Here is a 21475-nt window from a genome sequence, read left to right as displayed (position 1 = left end):
GACAATTAGCCTTCAGCATTCATACTGCTGAACATTTTGGATGGACCAACCCGGCGAACCTCTCCCACACTGTCTCAGGGTGTCTCAGATTGTTCACTCAGACCAGAATATGCTGTAAAACGAGCAGGTTTTAATGAAGTCTCATGGAGTCCAGAAACGTTCTTCTTTTGTCTTTCTCCATGCTAAGTAGAAAATATTTATAGGCTCTGGCAGAACCTCTGCTGCCTTGTGCATGACTAAGATTTCCTTTTTTCCTTTCTGCCTGCTCCTCAGCTTCAACTCTGCTAAACTGATGTGTTGCCCTTGTACTGACAGGCCGAGTCCTTGGTTCCTATTCATAAACATGAACTACGAAGATTCATGCAGAATGACCTCTGTTTAGAAAAACTTAATGAACTTGTCGGGGTCAAAAACTTTTTTGGAGGTAAATGTCAGTGTACATGCAGAAGAAATCACAAAAAATAGGTTTGTAAAACGTTGGTTACTTGAATGATTTAATCTGTTCTTGTATTTTCTCTACTCATCCAAATATTCTGTTTTGTTTGGAGTAAATTACCATTATAATATGAATATAATGGTTTTTCACTCCCTTTAGATGTTCTGCTGTTGTGATTAATCCACTTAATGAATGGTTTAAGAATTTAATCACTGCATTCATGATGGTTGAACACAGTAAGACAAAAAAAAAACCTTCATAAAACTGCATAATTACAAAGCTAACTCCTGTCTTCACTGTTTTAGTTGAGTTTGTAAGCATGGCATTCACAAATTAGCATAGACTCTAGAGTGGCCTTTCTATGGATTTGATCATAAACCAAATCATCGGAAGAATTACAAGTTTGATCTGATAATTGTGCTTCATGGGAAGTCTATTTATCAGTCAATAGTTCATTGGGTGACCATGAATGTCTTCAAAAAGGGAAATCCATCCAATATTTGTTCATATTTGTACTTGTAAAAATCCGATATGCTGTGCTAGAGAGAAAATCATCCGACTGAGACATGAATGACAGATCAACATTCGCGCCTCAGCGTCTCAAGTAAACAGAGACAAAAAGGGAAATGCTATCTTGTCACATGATCTCTGATGTACATATTTGAATTATTCTCCTCCAAATACTGTCTCAAAATACATTTCACTCGACATATTTAAAACAAAGAGAATAAAGAAGCCAATGATATCACATGATAAATAGTGAATGAAATATGATATATGTGTGGTATGAAGAACATTAGGCTACTTTGCACCTCAGCATTGAAGCCACTTGGAGTGCAAGATTCTTCAAGAGACATCTAAACCCCCTGCTACTGCAGATGTTCAAAAGCTCAGCTAAAAAATGGGCTCAATGATGAGGTTGTTCACTTAACTAGTAATTATTAAGTAATTACCTCCCAAGCACACATGCGGCTGCAGCTTCGATCAAGAGGAGAGATGTCAAGAAAAACAACACAACAAAAATGACTGAAGATGAGAGACACAGAAGAGGAAGGCAGAGGTTGAAGAGCAATCCATGCAGCCAGCCAGGTCAACCCCCACCCTGCTGCTCTGCAGCCTCTGAACCATAATATCGAATGAAAAACATGTCTGTTAAAGCCCCATCAATGCGGTATAATATTTCAAGGTTGAATAATGTTATCCTGCGATGTGCCAAGCAGATTTCACAGCTTCTGCGGCCTGTCTGGCTGGACGCCAGCTCTTTAATACCATTTGGAGTCAGGTTAAGTGGTCTGGAGGAGCTGCTCATCCTCCCAATCAGCCAATGGGGCATACAGGGGCACTGTGCGATTCTGGGAAATGAGTGGAGTGAACCAGTCTGTACTCCTGCCGACCTCAGTAAATATAATACTTAATGCAGCAGAATGGAGATATACCACAGAGCTTGATGCATAAATTTGATAAGTGTTAGGATATCTGGCATTGTTTCGCTAAAAGTATGTGGATAATGAAGAGCGGCTGAAGTCACATGAAGCGGTTATTGTTGTCACTTTGAAATAGGGGAAGCAAGTCAGCAAGTAATACTGGAACGACTCAAGCAAGAAACTGTGGATTCAGCACCTGATGAACAATAAATGAATTGAAGGGCTGTTCCACTGAAATGGTGCCATTTCAGTCCTGAGGACATTACATGCACAAATATGCATGAAATAATTTGTATAATGCATTACACTATCAAGCAGAGTGAATTACACTTTGCCCTAATTACAATTAGAAGATACCTAATGTAAAAGCTTACAATAAACTAGAAGACCAAAAAAAAAAAGACTTCATGGATGTCACCGCTCTCTACCGTTGCGCTTCACCATGAAAAATAATAAGTACAATCCTAAAAACAGGATTTAGCATTACTTGAGTCTGCTGAAGATGCCAGCGTTTGTTCCCTCATGCTATTTACTGTATGTTTTTATCAAATTCTGTGTATGACTGAGTGTGTAAAACTCCATGCTCAGATCCGTTACTCAATTATCATGATTTCTGAGGCAAATTTTAGGGGACCATTTGAAGATATGAAGCTTTCTCTTCTAGTAACATTGATCATGTGGCAAGATTTCATGTGTTTGCTAATGTTTTGTTATTCAAATATGAAAAAGTCTCTTTTAAAAAAAATCTTTGATGTAAAGCTCATTTGGATGGAAGCATTTGACACTGACTGGTACTGATCTTTCTTTCCATAGGGAGCCGTTGGGTTTAAAGAGTCTTCAGAATTTGTGTGCAGGTCCACTGCGTGACCCCGTTTGAGATGACATCTCTTATCTATCCAGATCTGCAGTACAACATTATGCTCATTGTGACGTAGACATTCGTTTGCATTGTGCCGAGTGAATTCACACACATCTAAATGATTTTAATTCCATCTGTTAATGTCACAGTTTTTGTATTGTATGATAAAATTTGAAACTGGCCCATAAATAATATTTATTTAATTTGAGATTTGTGGACATGGGATATCATTTGAAGAATCTTACGTAAACACATAAACTAATTTTTTTGTCTGGGTTTTTTTGTGATTTTCTTTTTGGTACACATTGTTGAACAAGGTGACTAACCATGTAAACTACAAGGGTTGATAAGGCATTTTTCGTTTAAGGTCAACTTTAAAGTTCCCTTAAAAGCTTTCCCCTAAACTACTAAACTTAATTCAGTCTCAGGCTTCGGCCATATGAAGGAATTTCTTTGTCTTTGTCGCATATTATCTCTGTGTTTTAAAGTTTAAATTGTACCTCATCTGTCCATGTTTCATAGCTTCAAATAGTTAAATGGATTTGTGCTTGATGTGGAAGTGAAAAATGAGAAAGTGTGTTAAATGTATAGTTATATTCGGAATAAGAGATCGAAAAGCCCGCTGTGTAAACATGAACACATTTTAAAAAAACATTTAAGAAGGGACTCTCAGCAGTGTCTCTGAATTAAGGGAGACTTCCCCGTCCAGCTCTTAATTCAATACTATTTAATGCCAGTATTCACTTTTATAGACAAAATTCAGTTGTTTGATATTTTTTGTATGATTAGGCTGCTACAACGACGTGACATCACATTTGGATTATTAAATGGTGCTTAATATAACTCTGCCAGTGGCCCCCTTCCAGCAAGAACGACCCTTTGGCGCGCTTTTGGACTACAAACTACATCTAGTGTGTGTCGCGGAATACTATTGGTCGATGTAGTCCCTTGCACAGCCAATCAGATTGATCCTTCTAACATGAAGAAGGAACTGAAGTTGTCCTGTTTCCTCGAGGGGCAACGTCTATTTGCGGTGAGTAACGTTGAAATAAGTGACTATTTTTATGGAAACGACATATTCAGCGTTTTATTTTCACTTGTGTACTCATACATGAATACGTGTATGGAGGATTTCAGCGGGGGGAGACAGCAAATCTTAACTTTTAGACGGTCGCCGCCATTATACCACCGAAGAAGCGTATCCCGCCCTCCGTCTTCGGTATTTTCTTCTTCTTCTCCTTGCTACCAAAAAGTAAGCAGTAAGCACCACTGGTCCAAGTGGCAAAAGGACTTTATTTGCTCGCGAATTCGACTTGTACGTCCGCTTTCGAAGAATGGTCTAGAAATTGTTGTATTAGCTTGTGAGCTAGCGAGGGATTTAGCTGCCTATCCTGTTGGGGACAGGTTAGCCATATTGCTAGAAAGATGGCCATCGTTGAGCGTTAGCTGCACAGTTCTGGTCAAATATAATACGGCTATGGCTAGCTAAGTGCTAGCTGTTAGCTTTGGGTTAAGAGCAGTTTCGAGTAACCCGGGTCAGAGCCTTATGTGAAAGGTCGTCTACAAATGGATGCCACATACGTAATTATGTGTATCTTAAATGAAAGGTGTTTTTCAGATCTTCATATGTTGTATCATTAAACGGCCAGTGTGAACGTGAGTGTCCGGTGGTCCTTTATAATGCAAGTCATTGTTTACATGGCATTAACAAAACTGGCCCATTGATAAAACAACGAATGGAAATGCTTCTGCGGCTAATGTGGTGAGGTAGATTCAAACTACTCCCGATCCTTTAAAAGCCAGACTGATGACATGAAATAAACCACTGTACTGTGCCTGACCAGTTATCCAAGAAGGCCAATAACACACAACTCTAATTAAGGCAGCATCCTCATCCTCATCCTCATCCTAACAGGTTGAAGTGGAGACTGTGATATGCGGTCTATATTTCTGTTAAATTACCCTAATAAACTTGCACCAAAATGAATCGCACTTATGACTTGATCATTTTGGATGCACATCAATTTTACTATTATCCTGTTAATTTAAAAATGTTTAGGCCAGTAACTATTCAAAATGTAATTATCTGTATAAAACCTGCGTTTTTTTTATACTCCTGTACATACTGAAAACACTTGCTGACATTGCACAGTGGAAAAAGTAATTTCCATCACAATTCCAAGTCTCATTTTTGTTAAGCAAGATACAGTAAATAAAACATTCTTATCTTCTCTTTTTTTTTTTTTTTTTGCATGTGAATGTGTGAGCTGTAGCTTACTAATGTTGACTCTAGTAAGTTCTGTTTTAAGAGCAACTCTCTGCCACTGCTTAGGTAACAGATGGACAGTTTGTACCTGATTATAACATGTGCCTCAGGCCACATTGTGTTTCACTTCCCTGTTCTATATGTGAATAACCATGTACATTTTTACCATCTGCCAAGTCCAAATACATGTTTTTACCTGGTAGCAGGCAGTATTACTGATGGTAATAACAGTATGAGTGATATAACTTGATGTGTTTGACACATTGCGAATCTTAACCTTAACATAAACTTTTTTCAAAGTTCTGTGTGATTTTAACATTAAAACTAGTTTCGTGTGACAAATCCCGTTACACTTGTGTTTGACATCATTGCATATAATAGCTGTGCACACATTTGTTCGAGGGTATGTTTTTCAAATACATCATTATAACCTTCGATAAATTCATTTGATGCCATATTGCTTGAAGATGGTGGATGGATGAGGTTTTAATAACCGCTTTCTACTGAAGTTGGTGTCTGGGATGAGAAAAGTGTTCAGTATTTTTACAAAACAATGGGAGTGGCATTACGGGGGGGGGGGGGGACAAACAAAAGCTGTTTAATCATATTACAGTAACACCTTGTGCATATTGAGATGTTATCTTATTCCTTACTTTACGTAAATGAAGAAATAGTCTAGCACTACGACTTTGGAAACAATAAACATCCTGTTGGCCACTGTCTGGTTCCATAGTGGTCAAAATGAATCACACTAAATGTACTATTATTTAACATGTTCAAAAGATAAACCCACGAGGAGACCGCCAGAGAAAAACTGGGTCTGTTTAAAACATTATTTTTGTAGTTTTGCAAAGCATTAGCGCCCCCTGCTGAGACCAAGTGGTAGAATACAAATCTGTTAGAGCAGTACTCTGCTAATTCTCTTATCTTAAAAGGACCTAAAGAGAAAAAAACTGATGGCGCTATTAGGCAATGCAACTATTACAACCAAGCAAAGTAATAAATCGGCTTTGTGTGCACCCGTACAAGCAAGCCTGAGACAAAGCAGTCTGGAGATGTGATTTAAGGAAACACTATTGTGCTGGCTTTGTGGGCTTCATAGACATGGAAAACATACCTAAAAATTGCACCTTTTTTTTTCTTCAACAGAATGAATGATGCCTTATCTCTGCTATATCATTTCCTTTCATGAAACCATAGTAAATGGATTGTTGTGATTTTTGGAGTAGACTTCTAGTCCTGAAGTTAAACTTCTGCTCAACTTCACTGAAATGAGGCCTTATGGGTATCCAGAAATGAGCGTAGGTTATAGATTGTGTTTTGGTTGTAGTTGAATTCAGGATCCGCATGAGCAAGGACCCACCTCCAGTGGGTCCAATTAAATCACAAATGCACTAAACATCAAGTTGGCTTCTGAAATGGCAGGGCGAGAGAGAGAGAGAGAGAGAGAGAGAGTGAGAGACTTGGCAAGGCCTTTACCTGCACAGTAATGTGCATGGTCAAAATAACAATTAGTCCAGGCTCAGCACATGGTGAGTCATCTTGGCAACCCCAGAAGTTTCCTCTCAGCATTGTTGCCTTGAGAATATTTGCAAGCACTTCCTCACACCAGGAGAAGGCAATGTTCACAGCTAATGCACCAGTGGGAGGACATTTGCATACCGTTTATGATTTGATGTGTAATTACGTTAAAATATTCAAAGCATGTAAGAGTTTTGTGAAGTTTTGCTACTATATGTAAATCTGTTGTGCATTCTGGGGATTGCATTCTGCATTGCTCAGAGGTAGAGTGGCCCTCCAGCAACCAAAAGGTCGCTGGTTTGATCCTCACTTCCCCCCAGTGACCATGTCTAAGTATCCTTGAGCAAGATACTGAACCCTCAATTGCACCTGATGGCCCTAGAACAGACTGGTGACCTGTCCAGGGTGAACCCTGCCTCTCACCCAATGTCAGCTATGATAGGCTCAAGGCCCCCCCCCCCCGACCCTTAACAGATCAGCAGTATAGAAAATGGATGGATGGATGTTTTGCATTCTTATGAAATGTTTTACTGCTCACTCCTTAGCAACCATGGAGACTTCGTCAGTATACATGTGCTTCCCCTGCTACAAGGAGTTCAACACTCTTGAAGAGGTCCTCAAGCACCAGTTGACATGCACAGCCGAGGAGGAGCAGCCAGTCGTGTCTGGGACCACCCCAGTCACTGTGCCAGTGGTACACACACAGGTAAACGATTCCCTTTTTTAATGATGTGATTATGATTGGATAGTTTTATGGCTTAAATCTAGATGGAAAATACAACAGGATAATATTGATGATGGGACTGTGGCCTGAAATGACCAACTGTGTGATGGCATTAAGTTTCAGAATCAGATCTGGAGCATGACATTGAAGTGCCAAGTATAATGTAAGTTATATAGTGAATTGACAATGCTCTGCTACTCATCGCAGTAACCGTGACCTAGATTAGAGCACTTAACATTGAGTTGTTTGTAATGATTAAAAGCATGTGTCTTCACCTCCAACTTATTTTTACACCTTTTTTTTCTCAAGTGCTGTTGCTGCTAGGTCCCTCTAGCATGTCTGCATTTCTTCATTGTCAAGTCTAACTGATTAGAAATCCGACTGTGATTGACACCCTGACAGACACGGTATCATCTCACCAGGGCTGGGCAATTTATAGCTGAAAAAGGAATTGTGATCAGACATTTCATTTCAGTTAAATTTTTAATTTTCTTTGAAGTTCAGACAGTTCAGGAGGAGAGGGGTTCAACTTACCTGCTTTAATTTGAATTTATCTACCAAAACTGGTGATTTCAGTAAAAAAGAAAAACAATTTTCTTGCTTGTTTTCTCCTTGTCATAGAGTCAGTGATAGACGTTCAAATAAATTATACATACCATGCTGCTGGTTGATCTGTGTTTAGTTTTCACTGGATCACAGTAGATGAAAACTGTTGCAGTGTAGAACAGGTGGAATGATGTGTGAGAAGGTCACAGAACAGATTGAGGACCAGGATGCTGCAGTTACATAGCATCTGCAGAGGCCAAGTGAATCACAGTGAATCAGAGTGCTCCTCATGCTCCAGTAACAATGTCTCCAGATAGATTCAGTTGTATTTCTATTGTTCAGCTCATAGTCAATTTGAGAGGGCTGTGAATTTTTCACCATTATTCTCCCTGCTTGGAATATGATAATTTGGGGTGCATTTCACCAAATGTTGAGCCCTTTTAATTCAGAGTGCTATGAAGATGCTAACTGAATTGTGCTGTCTGAAAGTAGTTTAATGGAGTGTATTATTCCACTTAATGTTGACGTATTGGTGCAGCAAGCACCTTTCTTTTGCCTTTCCAAGCTTCAGAAAGCGTCAGGGTTAAAAGCAGTCATCTGCCCTCATTTTGCAGTAGGGCTTTGCTGCGTGTTCTTGAGTTCACAGACTTCCATACTTCCAGTCTTCAACACTTTTCTTTAAAGCACAATGATGTTCATGACAGATTGCCCCTTGTGTCGCCAGTGGGAAGACAAGCATGAGAAATGCATCAGTCAGTGCAACCCTCTCTGTGATCCAATTGCTCTCTGGCCTTCTCATTGATGAATCAGCTGGAGAAACACTATAAAACCTGGTCATACTGGCCTTTTTGCCCGCTGCTTTGCCTGCCTTGTGGCTCATTACAGAGCCACTTAATTAGTGAGATGATCATAGTTTATTCGTAAAGATTGTTGATATGTAGCAAAATTTGTATCTTACTTGCATTTGTGGGACTGTCATTGTGTGAGAGGGGGGTGTCAGTGCTCTTGCTGCAGAACTTTTATGGGGGTCATGTCTTGAGAATTTAGTTTAGATCATTTTGATCAGCAAGCAGGGTCAACAGCAGGACATGGTTACATCCTGTGCTATTCCTTTAAGAAGTCCATTGCGTGTATAACACAACCTTTATTTCAAAAAGTATGAATTTAGGCCTGGTGAGGATATAGTTTGGCCCAGCCAGCCACCATGTTTGATACCTCCTGTACCAAGTGAAGTATGCATGTGCAAAACAACTGAGCACAGTAATTGCTGCCATGCTCTTGTCGTACCAGTACTTCATCCCTCAGAAGCAATTATATTGACATTTTAAATAACACTCTGATGTATACCATCCTGTCTGTGCTTTAAATTGTAATGTGATATAAAGTTTAGACCACACTGGCCAGCCCTAAATTGAAGTTGTCTCAAACTTGATTTAATCATCTAAACTGATGGAGGGAGCAAATGCAATATCCAGGGGAGAGCCATATCAATCCTGATGGGTCTTAAGGCTGTTATCAGCGGCTGATGCCTTATCTTGGCTCCCAGAGGATCCTTGGCTTTAAACCCATGGGGCCCCTAATTGATCTCAGTACCCCAACACTGACTGATCATCTCTCACGTCATGAATAATTAAATGGAATGGAACAACTGGAAATTCAATGAACTTGAAACCACTTCTGTACTTTGAGTCTTTCGGAGTTAAATTTTCTTTTTACACCAAAATGAACTATTTCTTTTTCCTTCCGTGTCTCCACAGCAACAGGTGTCAACAGGTGTAGTCCCTCAGATTCAAGTCCATGTGGGAAACTCCTCTGTGCAACCTGTTAAAAGTGCTCACAAGCAGGCTGAAGTCAGTACAGAGCCATCAGCAGACCAGCCCAGAATCCTCTACCAGTGTGGGGACTGTGATGAGCTTTTCAAGACCCTGGACCTCTGGCAGCATCACCGTAAAGAAGGAGCATGCCGGCAATTTGTTTCTGGGAACAAGTCAAACCCTGATTCTCAACTTGAGCCGGAGACCTCTTCAGCTCAAAGTGAAACTTCAGTTTTAAACCCGGATGAGTCGTCTCTCACAGAGAGTGATGCAAGTAAAATCCTTAAGCCTGAACCTGTTGAGAAGCCTATAGTAGAGGAAGAGATGGGGCAGATTGCCCAGACCTCTGCAGTCCAGAGAGCCAACTCCCCTGTTATTGAGGTTGTTGCTTCAGCCTCTAATCCAGAAGATTCATCTCCAAAGAGGAGAGGGGCTAACAAAAAGCCTAAGCCTGAGCCAGTGCTCCTGTGCGTGGACTGCGGCTCATGCTTTGGTCTTGTGTCTGAACTTGTGGCCCACCGCAAGACCCACGGCTTTGAGGAAGCCTTGCACCGTTGCTCTGTGTGTGGTGAGAGCTTTCTAAACACCACTCTCTTTCTGTACCACCGAAAGCAACATCGACAGAAAGGTGAAGAAAATGTAGTAGTGGTGCCTGAAACTGCAAGAGAGGAAGTTTCTATTCAGAGCAATGGGCCTGAGCAGGATGTGGATTCTTCCACTGTCAATGTCACGTCCTCCTTTCCACAGCCTGAGTTGTTCATATGCATCCAGTGCGGGGAGAGCTTTGATGATGAGGCAGGGCTGGTCACACATCGCAGGGTGATACATGACCTGCATGAGCCGCTGCACAGTTGTTCCCATTGTGGTGAGAGTTTCATGAACACAACCCAGTATCTGTACCATCGCCGGCAACACCGCCTCATGTCAGGTGAAACAGGTAGCGAAATTGAAATCACCACAACAGCTCAAGATACCTCTCAGAGCTCCAAATGTCTGCTTTCCTCACCTACCACCGCTAATGACTCAGGTTCACCTCCTTCTAAAAGAAATAGACCCTCTATCAGGATCCTGAGCGGTGGTAATGCACTTAAAGGTAAGTTGACACAATTGTTCTAAAAACAATTTAGGAGAAAAATAAGATACTTGATAATGATTTGTTTTTTTCTTTTTCTTTATTTTCAGGAAACAAGAGTTCAGGCTCTAAGGATGAATCAGAGGGGAGCACTGCAGCAGACTCAGACACCACAAACCTTCCACCACCTGCCAAGCTGCTGCAGGACTGGGCCCGTACACCTCTACCCCATGTTTGTCCCTACTGTGGCAAAACGTTCACACGCCGCGTCTTTCTGCGTACCCATGTCTATAGCCACACTGGAGAAAAGCTCTTTACATGCAAGGTGCAAAAATTTAATAGTCTAAGGGATGAATTGCTTTTGTGTAGATGTTGTGCAGCTGACACTGTTTTCTTTAAAGCCAGATACAATTGCACTTCAAATTTCATTATATCTGACAGATGGTGAAAATAGTTTTAAAAATGATAAGAGAAATTTGGTCACGACTTTTAAAAAAAACAAAAAAAAAAATCTTTATTGTAAGAATTATGAAACACAACAAGTGTAGATGTGTCCATACGGAGCAAAAGAGGTCAGTCAATGGTTTGGTAGATTTTTGGGCAACATGTTTGCATATCATCATCAAAGCATCAAATGAGGGTACATGTTTTGAAAAAAAACTGTGTTCCGTTCCTCCAGAAATTTGTAGAATCTATGCCAGTATACCTGATGTGTAGATAGCCAGCTTTAGCAGGATAGCTAGCAAGCCAGTACTTCTGTCAAGAAAACAAAGTCTAGTCGTTGTCTTCAGTCCTGATGCTGTGGTGTAATCATATAGAACCTTTTTGAGACTGTAGTTATTAACACAGCTGTAATTTAAATTTCTGTTGTTTTTCAAGGTGTGTACAAAGTCCTTCACTAACTCCCAGAGCCTGCTGCGCCACAGCATGAGCCACACCGGTAACAGGCCCTTCAGCTGTGATGTCTGTGGTAAAAACTTCTCCCAGGCTGCCACCCTGAAGAGACATCAGCTGATCCACACATCGACACATTCTCGGCGAAAGCGTGGACGCAAACCGGTACTTTTTCAACCTTTTCAAATATGATGGATTCGTTCTCAAATTAAGCTCTTTTTTTGATATAAGATTAAAAAAATAGAACGACATTAAGTCTATTTTTTGCCACACTTGAAATGTTATAAATGGAATGTGGTAGCCTTATTTTGAAATACATTCAGGTTTTTTGTTTGTTTGTTTGTTATTGTTGTAAAGAATGGCATATCTGGTAGAGAAACTGCTGTGGCATCATTTTTATTGTCCTTGACTGTGTCCCCCAATGCAGGTGTGCACTCTGGACAACGAGGGAGCTGCTCATCTCTTCTCTTGTCCCCACTGCCCCTCACGCTTCAACACAGAAGAGCAGCTTAACCATCACAAGTACCAATGCTTTGATAGAAATAATTATCTGTCCTCCTTTATTCACAGGAATGTTGGTGTAAGCAGCACATTTGCCAAACAACCAGTAATACTGTATTTCTTCATAGCCCAGACTGTCCTTTTCCCCTGTTAAATACATTAGAATTACTGTTAATAGCGCTGCTCTGGATGGGATTTAGATAAACTAGTCAGGAGCTGTAGTAGCTGAGCCGTGTCCCTTTACTGAGCCAGACATTTAAGCTGTGTCATGAACAGACTGACTAAAATGTCTTGGTGTCCTTGTGCCTCAACCACGTATGATTGACAGACAGCGGTAAAGTAAATTAAGAAGATACTGATAGCAGTCAAGGACCGGGAGTAAGAGCCAGGTCTGGTTCTACCTGGATGAACAAAGGGGAGAGGATTTACAGCATGTCTGTCTACATTTTGTGGTTTTTGCCTGCAGCACAGTAGACGTGTGAACTTTCAACTTCCATTTAAATTGTTTTCATGCCTATACTGATAGAATCGTGTAGAGATTGATAGTGTAGAAATCCCTTTGACACCAGCAGGACAGTGTGACTGAAGTAGTTTTGAATACATTTGAAAGCCGGCACAAATTCATTGTCACTGTTTTGTTTTTTAAAAGCCAAAGTGATGCAAAACTGTGAGCAGTGTATAAGGAAAAGGCCAGCTAGCTTTTATTCGTCCACATAGTTGCAATAAATATGGCGATGGAAGAAATAACTCATTAACTGATGCGTGATGGATGCAATTCATTACACCAATCAAGACAACTTAGATGTGTGACAAATGAAAAAAGTTTGAGAGCATTCGAAATTTTGCTTTTTGAGGCAGATGAAAAGAATGACTTTAAGATGAAGAAAATTAGATGGAAATCTTCAGAGAGCCTCTCTCTAAAGGATCTGTTGAGATACTTGTCTCCTCTCTCACTCTCTTGTCTCCCTCTTGTCAGACTAATTAGGAAGCAGACAACATAATTTAGTTGTGATCTTAATGAAGCACAGAAATATTCTCTTGCTCTCATTACTTTTCTGGTGCCTCTTTACTGCCTCTTATTTTGTGATTAAAGCTGTCCACCAGTGGATGATGCTATATGGTCTGGGTTAAAATCAACATGTCAGGTGCTGGGACTGCTATCCTGGAACAACTAGATTTGGTTCCTGTCCCCTCTGGATAGAATGCAAGATGAATTTTCAGTGTGCCTTAAAAGGAACATGAGGATCCCCTTCGAAAGTACCTTTGCCAATAAAGAGCAGCAAGACATGTGAATGGGCTGTTGTATACTGCTATTAAGTTAAGATAAGGATGCAATATAATATCTATTCATTGCACAGTACAGTATACAGTACATTACTCCTGCTCATGAAAGAACATCTGGATGGAAGGAGAGGTGTCCCTGATTGAAATTCTAACCCTCTGATCTTCCTCGGGGTCAGCTGTCCCTGAAATATTGATTTTTATTTCTTCTTCTTTTCTTTTTTTTTTTTTGATTGTCTCTTTTACAAGGAACAGAAGCAGCCTGGCCTTCTACACTAGATGGCCCATGAGAGGTGGTTGTACATCGTCTCTAGAATTGTACTTCAGTGATACCTTCCCATTATTTTTTTGATCGTTACATTTCTTAAACTTACACATCAGCAGTTTGAGCTCTGATTGTAAGATGCTGTCAAAAGAACCACTATTTTACTTTGTTATATATCCTTTGAGTGCAGGTCTGAAGCAGCATTAGGTGAACACACTTTTCTCCTTCCCTTAGGCTATATCCAGCACGTTATGCAATGGATAAATATAGTCTTTCATGTTCCAACTCTTACTCCTCCCAGTTTACTGCTGTTCTTTCATCTCCATCCATTATACACTCAGCTAATACCTACTTATTTAACATGAAGCACAGCTAAGCACATACTTGCCGATACATACGCTGCAAGTGTGACACTGGGTGCCCTATTTTTATTTGGGTTTTATGTCTCTTTGAATTGGGAAATTTCAAGTTTTTGTATAAAGACTTATGTATGATTTATCACCTGGAATATTGAGACGCTATGGGTTTTTTTTTGGTCTTTTTATCCTTCTGAAATGTATCTCTGTTTCTAGCAGAGGCAATACTGCACACATTGTTGCATCATCTTCCCTTGTTGTGTGTTTAATGTGTGTTTTTTCTGTGCGCTTAAACAGACTGCTCCACACCAGCCACCCGTTCCCTTGCACAGAATGTGGCGAAGCTTTCAGTCGCAGGAAAGACTTTGACCTGCACTCGCTCACTCATCAAGGTCAGAGTTCAGGGGTCATCCCTGCAGATATGGTTCTTACCTGTTCTTGTTTGCTTAGCAGGAATGACCTGACACTTGCATGATCAGTAAAGTGTCTTATCTTTCATAGACTGTTTTTTTTTAATATATAATTTATGCACATAGCCTACATCTTTGGCTTGTCATGTGTCATTCATCTGTGTTTCTCTTCAACTGTCTGGATTCAGAAGGACTGAATTTGTGATGAGTCTAACAAACAAGCTAGTGTCTCATCTTCAACACTCCAAATCAATAGGGGGCAGCATATTACCAGAAAGTTTGGTTGTCTACCCCTTTTCTGAGGGTAACAAGGAAGTACTTCTTAAGCGTGAGGTGATGGTGAAACTGTCAATCTACAAGTTGATGCACATTTCAATACTTAAACTTTGGTTGGTGACGGAGAGAATGAGATCGCTGTGGTCGAAATCTTTTTTTTGTTGTTGCTGAGCTTAACTACTGCTCTCTTGTATTGCTAAAGTATACAGTTGGTTAACTCCATGAGCTTAGACTCAGCACTTTGGTACAACAAAAACAGGAGTTGGAGTAGTGCACCTCCTTCGTGCTACAGTGGGTCACTCTTCCCTCTTGTGGAATAAAGTGGTATTGTAAGATAAGGCACGTCTGTATTAGCTTTTCAGGCTAAAACGATCCCCTACAGATCATCCCTCTGAACACAAGATCAATTAAATTGAACATATCAAGAAATAATGACCATCCTCTCCACTTCATTGAAATGAAATACAATTAGTTATGATGTTCTTATCAATTCAGCATGCAGCGAATTACCATTGATTAATGCAGAGCCAGCGATAAACACCCCCATCTGCTTGCCTCGGTGACCTATCTTGTTTATTTACAAATATGCATCCATGTTATGTGTGCATTGTTCCTCCGATGCATTAGGTCAATGACTTTTCATTGATTAGTGTCCTATGTGGAATGGAGGAGGAAGGTGGAGGTAAATGAATTGGGTCAACACGCCAACACTTTATCTTAATCACGGGGGCGGGGGCCCTCATTAGTTAATCTTGAAGAGTCCACATGCAGCAGAGGTCAGAGGGATGTGGCTCCTCTGAGAGAGATGATTGGAGAGATTGATCCATTGATCAGTCCATGGCCATAGGGCGAGATTGTCCTTATTAAAGGTTTAATTAGGTAGTCTCAAAGGGGAGCAGAGTGGCTCGTCCCTACTGGGATAAACATTACAGATGGTTAGCAAATTACAAGATGTTGGCATGACGACCTATGGTCATGCTGATGAACCGTCAGAGTCAGCCATTTCCCTGCCAGATCTGACGAGCGACCCAGTGAGAAGATGGCTTGCTTTGCCAAAATACACAGAGGGTGGCAACTGACCTGAGCACAGTCGTTTAGCTAATTAATTGATTGGATCATCATTAGAAAGTCTGGAGTACAAATCCCAGTATTGTTTGTTGGATTTTAAAGCGGAATATTTTCCTGGTTTTTGCTTCCCAAAGGTGAGAGGAGGGTTTTTGTTTTTTTTTGTTTTTTTCAGTCATGTGATATTTTGCACTTTTGGTCTTTTTGAACAGAATAGAACCTTTGACAATGTCGTACTGCACACGTCACTGAAATTGAAACATTTAACAGACCTGGCTACTAATAAGTTGTAGTGAAAATGATTATTGCAGCCATGGTCAGAAACTGACTTTTTGACTTGCTAGCCAAGGTGACTGTGATGAGAAACAAAGTGGACATATTTAGGAAGTAATGAATTGCCTTTTGTCACAAAACATTTGTTTCAATATTCAACAAAATCTAAGTCAAATGATTATTACTTGTATAAATCTACTGATAGTTTGGACTTGATGGTTGTTAATTTTGGATTGTGGTTGTTTGACAGTTTGGAGACTTACTGAGAAATAACTTACACATAATGATGACAAATAGTGAAAAATGCCTTCTAAAAGTTCCCTGAGGTCTTATTCAAGTAATAAACCAAGAGTCAAAAACCCAATTTGTAGCCAGCCGGATGTGCCCCCCCCCCCCGTACCAAATCTAATCATCATTGTTTGATTTGAGTGATCTAATGTCTCGGATTTAAGATCTCTTAACCTCACTGTTTTTTGGATCATTTTTATGTAAAGTAAGCTGAATCCAGTGATCACTGTGACCTGTAATTAAAAAAAAAAAAATAATAATAATACCAGTACAGCAATGATTTTTACCCCTCATATGAAGGTTTTTAAAATTATTTTTTACATATTTAGAGTGGCCAGTCTCTGGAAGTTTTTTTTTTTTTTTTTAAACCGTTTTTGTTAAACAGTTGAAGCCTTGTTGGTACAATTAGAAATCTAACTGTGAACATCCAGAGGCACATCTGGCCTCTACTCAGTCTGCTTAATGAGGTCAGTGTCTAACCCAACACGGGTCCTGTGAATCATTCGTGTGTCCCTTTGACCCACATTGTGAGCATTGACCACCTGTTTCTTCTCATGTTTTTGACATTGAAAACTGGCTGCAGCTGAGTGTTTGGAGTCCATCACCACCTGTCACTGCCTGATCGTTAACACATCTGCCAGCTCACCAACAAGCTCATATCAGCCATTAGATATTGGCATGGCAGAGAATGACCACCTGTCTTACACTTGACACTTTTCCATTCCAGACAAGCAGCCAGTTGTCTGTCCTCACTGCTCATCCCAGTTTGTGAACCAGTCAGTGCTGGATATCCACCTGCAGCGTTGCCCTACCTCGGAGGAGGACAGGAATACTGGTCGTGGGCGGGGCCAGGGCAGAGGACGGTGTACTGGACAGGTTAGACACACAGAACATTACTAGAAGAATATTTTTCCTCATAGATTTTGCTACTTTTTTAGTTAGACCATTTATCATATTCATATTATAGCTGACAGTTGAGAATAGCAGGAAATGGGGGGAATGAATGAGGGGGATGGCATATAACAAAGGTCTCAAGCTTGATTTAAACTGTGACGTTGTGTTTACGTCACTGTAAGACCTTGAAAATGACAACAACCTTTTCTCTTTTCATTAATTGCCTCTTGTGCTCTTCTCCCTCCAGCTCAGTTTCTGGCATTTCTCATGTCTCCTTTCTTTCTACCTTTAACCCCTTTTCAGATTGAGTGTGACCTATGCGGCCATCGTTGCATGACCCAGGAAGGCCTTGACCTCCACCGGTTGTCCCATACAGGCCAAACTCCTCTCAAATGCCCAGTGAGACCTTGCCGTCGCCGATTTACTTCCAACAAAGCCCTGGAGGAGCACGTACTGGCCCATTTCCAAGGAAAGTTCAACAAATCCAGAAACCGACCCCGCTTCCGATGTCCGATTTGCCACAAGGACTTTGCCTACAACTCCACCTTCAACGTTCACATGAGGACACATACTGATGAGAGGCCCTTTGAGGTAAGAAGGGTTTGTTAGCGTGGCTCTGCATATACAAAACCTGAATTCTTTCTCTCCCTTCAAATCACATTATGTCCCTTATTATACACGGCTGTCAAGCCCCTTAACACTTGTATTTCATACTGAAATCCACTACTGACTCTCCCCCTGTGGTCACCCCGTTCATAGCAGCGGCCATCTCTGCAGTTCGGGACCGTGGCCATTTGTGCAGTGTATGTCCTGCGGGTGTTTCCTCCCTCCCTGTGTACCTGTGATTAATTGCAGTGCTGAGTTAGGGCCTGTCAGCTCCCCTCTCTGCCTGTTACTATTCTGGGACTCTCTCCCTCTGCTGCTCCTGTGACAAACCACGACATCAACTATAGACCCACCCAAGCCCATCACAGCACGCCAGACTGCAGAAATTGATTTAATGTTTGTAGCTTTTACATACATACATTTCTATATATCAGGCATGCTAAAGATTGAGGTTGAAGAAGCGCTGGTCCTCCAACACAGAGGTGGTCATGGAGCTGAATTTTCATTGAAATCAAATACACTCTGTACATTTCTTAAAGAAAGCCAAGAATATGATTCACCCCCATCATGATGCGAAAAGGAATCAGCAAACAATATTACATATAACATTTTGAAAAACATGTAGTTTTGATGGAGTCAGAATGACTCCTAATGGTATGGTGACCTTGCAGCAACGTTGAATTCTTACTGTTGATATGTTGGAAATATGAACGTTATCAGCTCGTCGTCCTCTCTGCTCCTCTCACGCTTCAGCCAGAAATGCTGCGACTACAAAGTATGTAGAAGTGCAGATCATATTAAGTGTAGCTGAGTTAATTCTCTAGCACTTCCCTGAACATAACTGTCCACTACCCTTCATGACTACATGGCAGGAAGCAGTCTTGCCTCACAGAGAGGACAGGGTCTTGAGTCACACCCTGCCCCTCTTTTTGGAGGTTCGGTTTCCTCCCAGATCACATACTTTTTTTTTAATTTGAGGGTGCTGGTAAGAAGAACTGGTGGTTGGTCCCTGGCTGCTGCACTGCTGGCTGCTGCTCGGTAGTGGAGGGTCAAATGCAGAGGACACACACATTTTGAAAGCGATACAGTGACCTTCTTCCTCTATTTCACCAGTGCACCACATGTGGGAAACGCTTCCGCCAGCTGCCCCATCTGCAGGACCATGAGCGCATCCACAGCGGCCTGCGGCCTTTCTGCTGCTGGATTTGCGGCAAGAGTTTCAGTGTAGCTGCACGTCTCACTGAGCACGCCCGCACCCACAGTGGTGAGAAGCCATACCCGTGTCCTCACTGCCCAGCAGCCTTCCGCTCTCGTTCCAACCTGGATAAACACATCCGGCTACATGGAGACCTGCCTCCTGAAAGCGCTGAGGAGGCTGCACATGCAGCTGAGGCTGCGCAGGTTCAGAAGGTACTGGAAGGGGCCAAGGTGCTGTCTTCCCTAGCCAGCTCAGGCGAGGTTGAAACCGGTTCTGTGCAGACCATCTATGTACTGCAGGGGGGTGACGGAGGTACCGAGACTGTCATGATCCCTACTGATGAGCTCAGTGGCTTAGAGGGAGCCTCACAGGTTGTCATTCTGCCTTCTACTGTTCTGGGAGCTCAAGGCATTACTGTTCCTACTATCACTATGGATGGCAATGAAATCACCATGATGGAGGCGACCCAGTCTCCACAGCATGCAAGCATTGAGTTCATCGTGGAGGAGACTATATGAGGGCAGATGGAGAAATCTTTTATGTAAGATACAGCTGAGATGGTAAAAACTGATATTAGTTCATGATGTAGACAAATGACTGGAGTGAAGTGTTGTGATTCAACGTAGAGATGGGATATCAGAATCTGGTGTTGAAACTAACATTATTCACAGATCAGACACTGGAGTTTTGATGCCATTCTGGGTACAGATCCAGATTCCAATCAGTAGCTTGAGCTGGACCAAGAAATGGCTGTAAGGTGACGTGAGCTATGTCAGAGATCCATTCACACAGTTCAGATATATTCCTCCGGAACACTGAGCACAACACAAATATCTGAAATTTACCAAATTTTTTTGCTCTTTAATAAAAAGTGTGGTTTATTTCAGTCTCATGATGTAACCTTAACATAATGGCAACAAAATAATAAGAAAATGCTCTGGTATTGGAATGTATCGGCAGATGTGAATAGGTAGGAATTGACATTATGGGAGCTGGATCACAATTAGACAAAATGTGGATCATTGCACCTTTCGAAGGTTACACTTTTTTTTCCCCGTGTGTGTGTGTGTATGTGTGTGTGTGTGTACTTAATAGATTTGTTAACCAGCTTAAACAAAAAAATTCCAGCTTGTGCAGTTTAAAAAATTTCCTTGAGCAGAAAATTGATGTAATAAGATGGTAACAGTGACCCTATTAGATGAGAACATCTGTACAAGTCTTTCAAACAGACTGAAGAATGTTGCAAAATTGGCCTCAATTGTACAGAGACTTGTATTTACAGCCCCTATTTATTAGTGGGGTGGTCCATAAAATGTCCTCTGCTTTCTTTTTAATAAAACACTTCAGCTTTCACAATGGTGAACGTCCATCATTTGATGAGTGGGATGACAGGAGGGCACTGCCCCCATCCCATCTGCTAGAATGGCCTTTTATAGGTCCTGCTGTAAATTGCCACTTCTACCTTTTGACAAACAATATGAGGTCTTCTGGAGAGAAATACAGCGACTCGCGCAGCAGCTATCAGCGTACATCTTTTTAAAATCACTTTCTGTCACACGGGCACCATCCGGGCCAAGGAAACTAGAATCTGGCTGATGGATCAACACTAATGTGCCAATAATTTGTTGGGCATTATGTTATTGATTGGTTTTGAGTTGTAATTGAATACAATGATAACAGTGATGCAACAATATTAATGGGGATTTAGGTGAAGAACAGTATTGTGCAGTGGCAACGGGTGTAATGAAATTATCCTGCACTTGCTGCATAGTTATCAAAAATAATGATCCTATTTGTGTCTATGGAAAGAGGCATAATAAAAGATTTGCCCGCGCTGCAGTAGCCCATTATAGGTTCCTAAAGTGCAGTTTATGGCTGTCTCCCATCCAGTGATTGCTGACAGGAGGTTTGAAACCACGCACACATACAGAGACACTCTGTCTTAGTTTGTTTCATGTCACGGAGGTGGAAATGCTGATGATTGTGAAGGGAACTAAAATGGGGAAATGTCTGCAGAGTGAGAAACATATCTGGAAGTTGAGGGCTCCTGAGGAGCAAAATGAAACCACTGCCAGTGATTCAGCTGCTCTTTACTGCTTTTCTGAGAGTCAACAGGCTGTCAGTTGATAAATACAGATTTATTTTCCTTCCAAGCATATCTCCAGAGCTGATAAGTTCGCTGGAGTGCGGTCCGTCATACCTGCTGCGAAACATTGAAGCTGATACATGTCTGTGTATTTGCTGTATGGTAACAAAAAAAACAAAACAGCGACCCTGTAGGGGGATCGTGGGACTCGTAAGCTGGAGGGACAAAGCCTGACTGCACAGTAGGCCTGAGTACTACAGTGATAACAGTATATAACCAAGATAGATAATGATATATCAAATATTGTTTGCTAATTACAGACAAGTAATCAAATGCTGTGATGACAAATATGCCAAGATGGATTGTGTGAACAAACCCTAGCGCGCTCGCTCTCCAGCTCATCAACAGCCGATCACACCC

General features: G+C 41.2%; 1 protein-coding gene across 3 annotated transcripts; it reads left to right on the top strand.

Moving 5' to 3' along the window:
* Positions 1–3657: 3657 nt before the first annotated feature.
* On the top strand, positions 3658–20330 carry znf574 (zinc finger protein 574). 3 transcript variants are annotated; one of them, XM_086218141.1, is made up of 10 exons: positions 3658–3752; positions 7052–7212; positions 9534–10683; positions 10773–10987; positions 11542–11721; positions 11984–12078; positions 14257–14351; positions 16999–17147; positions 17469–17756; positions 18885–20330. In XM_086218141.1, exons 2-10 carry the CDS (start codon positions 7057–7059, stop codon positions 19485–19487), a joined length of 2931 nt encoding a protein of 976 aa, XP_086074267.1. In that variant the 5' UTR covers positions 3658–3752; positions 7052–7056; the 3' UTR covers positions 19488–20330. The 3 variants fall into 3 exon arrangements, with proteins under 3 accessions (XP_086074267.1, XP_086074269.1, XP_086074268.1); XM_086218143.1 differs by lacking the exon at positions 3658–3752 and adding an exon at positions 3781–3938; XM_086218142.1 differs by lacking the exon at positions 3658–3752 and adding an exon at positions 3781–3971.
* The last annotated feature ends 1145 nt before the right edge of the window (positions 20331–21475 follow it).

Source organism: Aulostomus chinensis, chromosome 11, assembly GCF_037954235.1.
Source record: "Aulostomus chinensis isolate RoL2024-O1b breed Wild chromosome 11, RoL_Achi_v1.0, whole genome shotgun sequence".
Classification (NCBI taxonomy): Eukaryota; Metazoa; Chordata; class Actinopteri; order Syngnathiformes; family Aulostomidae; genus Aulostomus; species Aulostomus chinensis.
The sequence above is the reverse complement of the archived record's forward strand: the minus strand, read 5'-3'. Positions and strand labels throughout refer to the sequence as shown.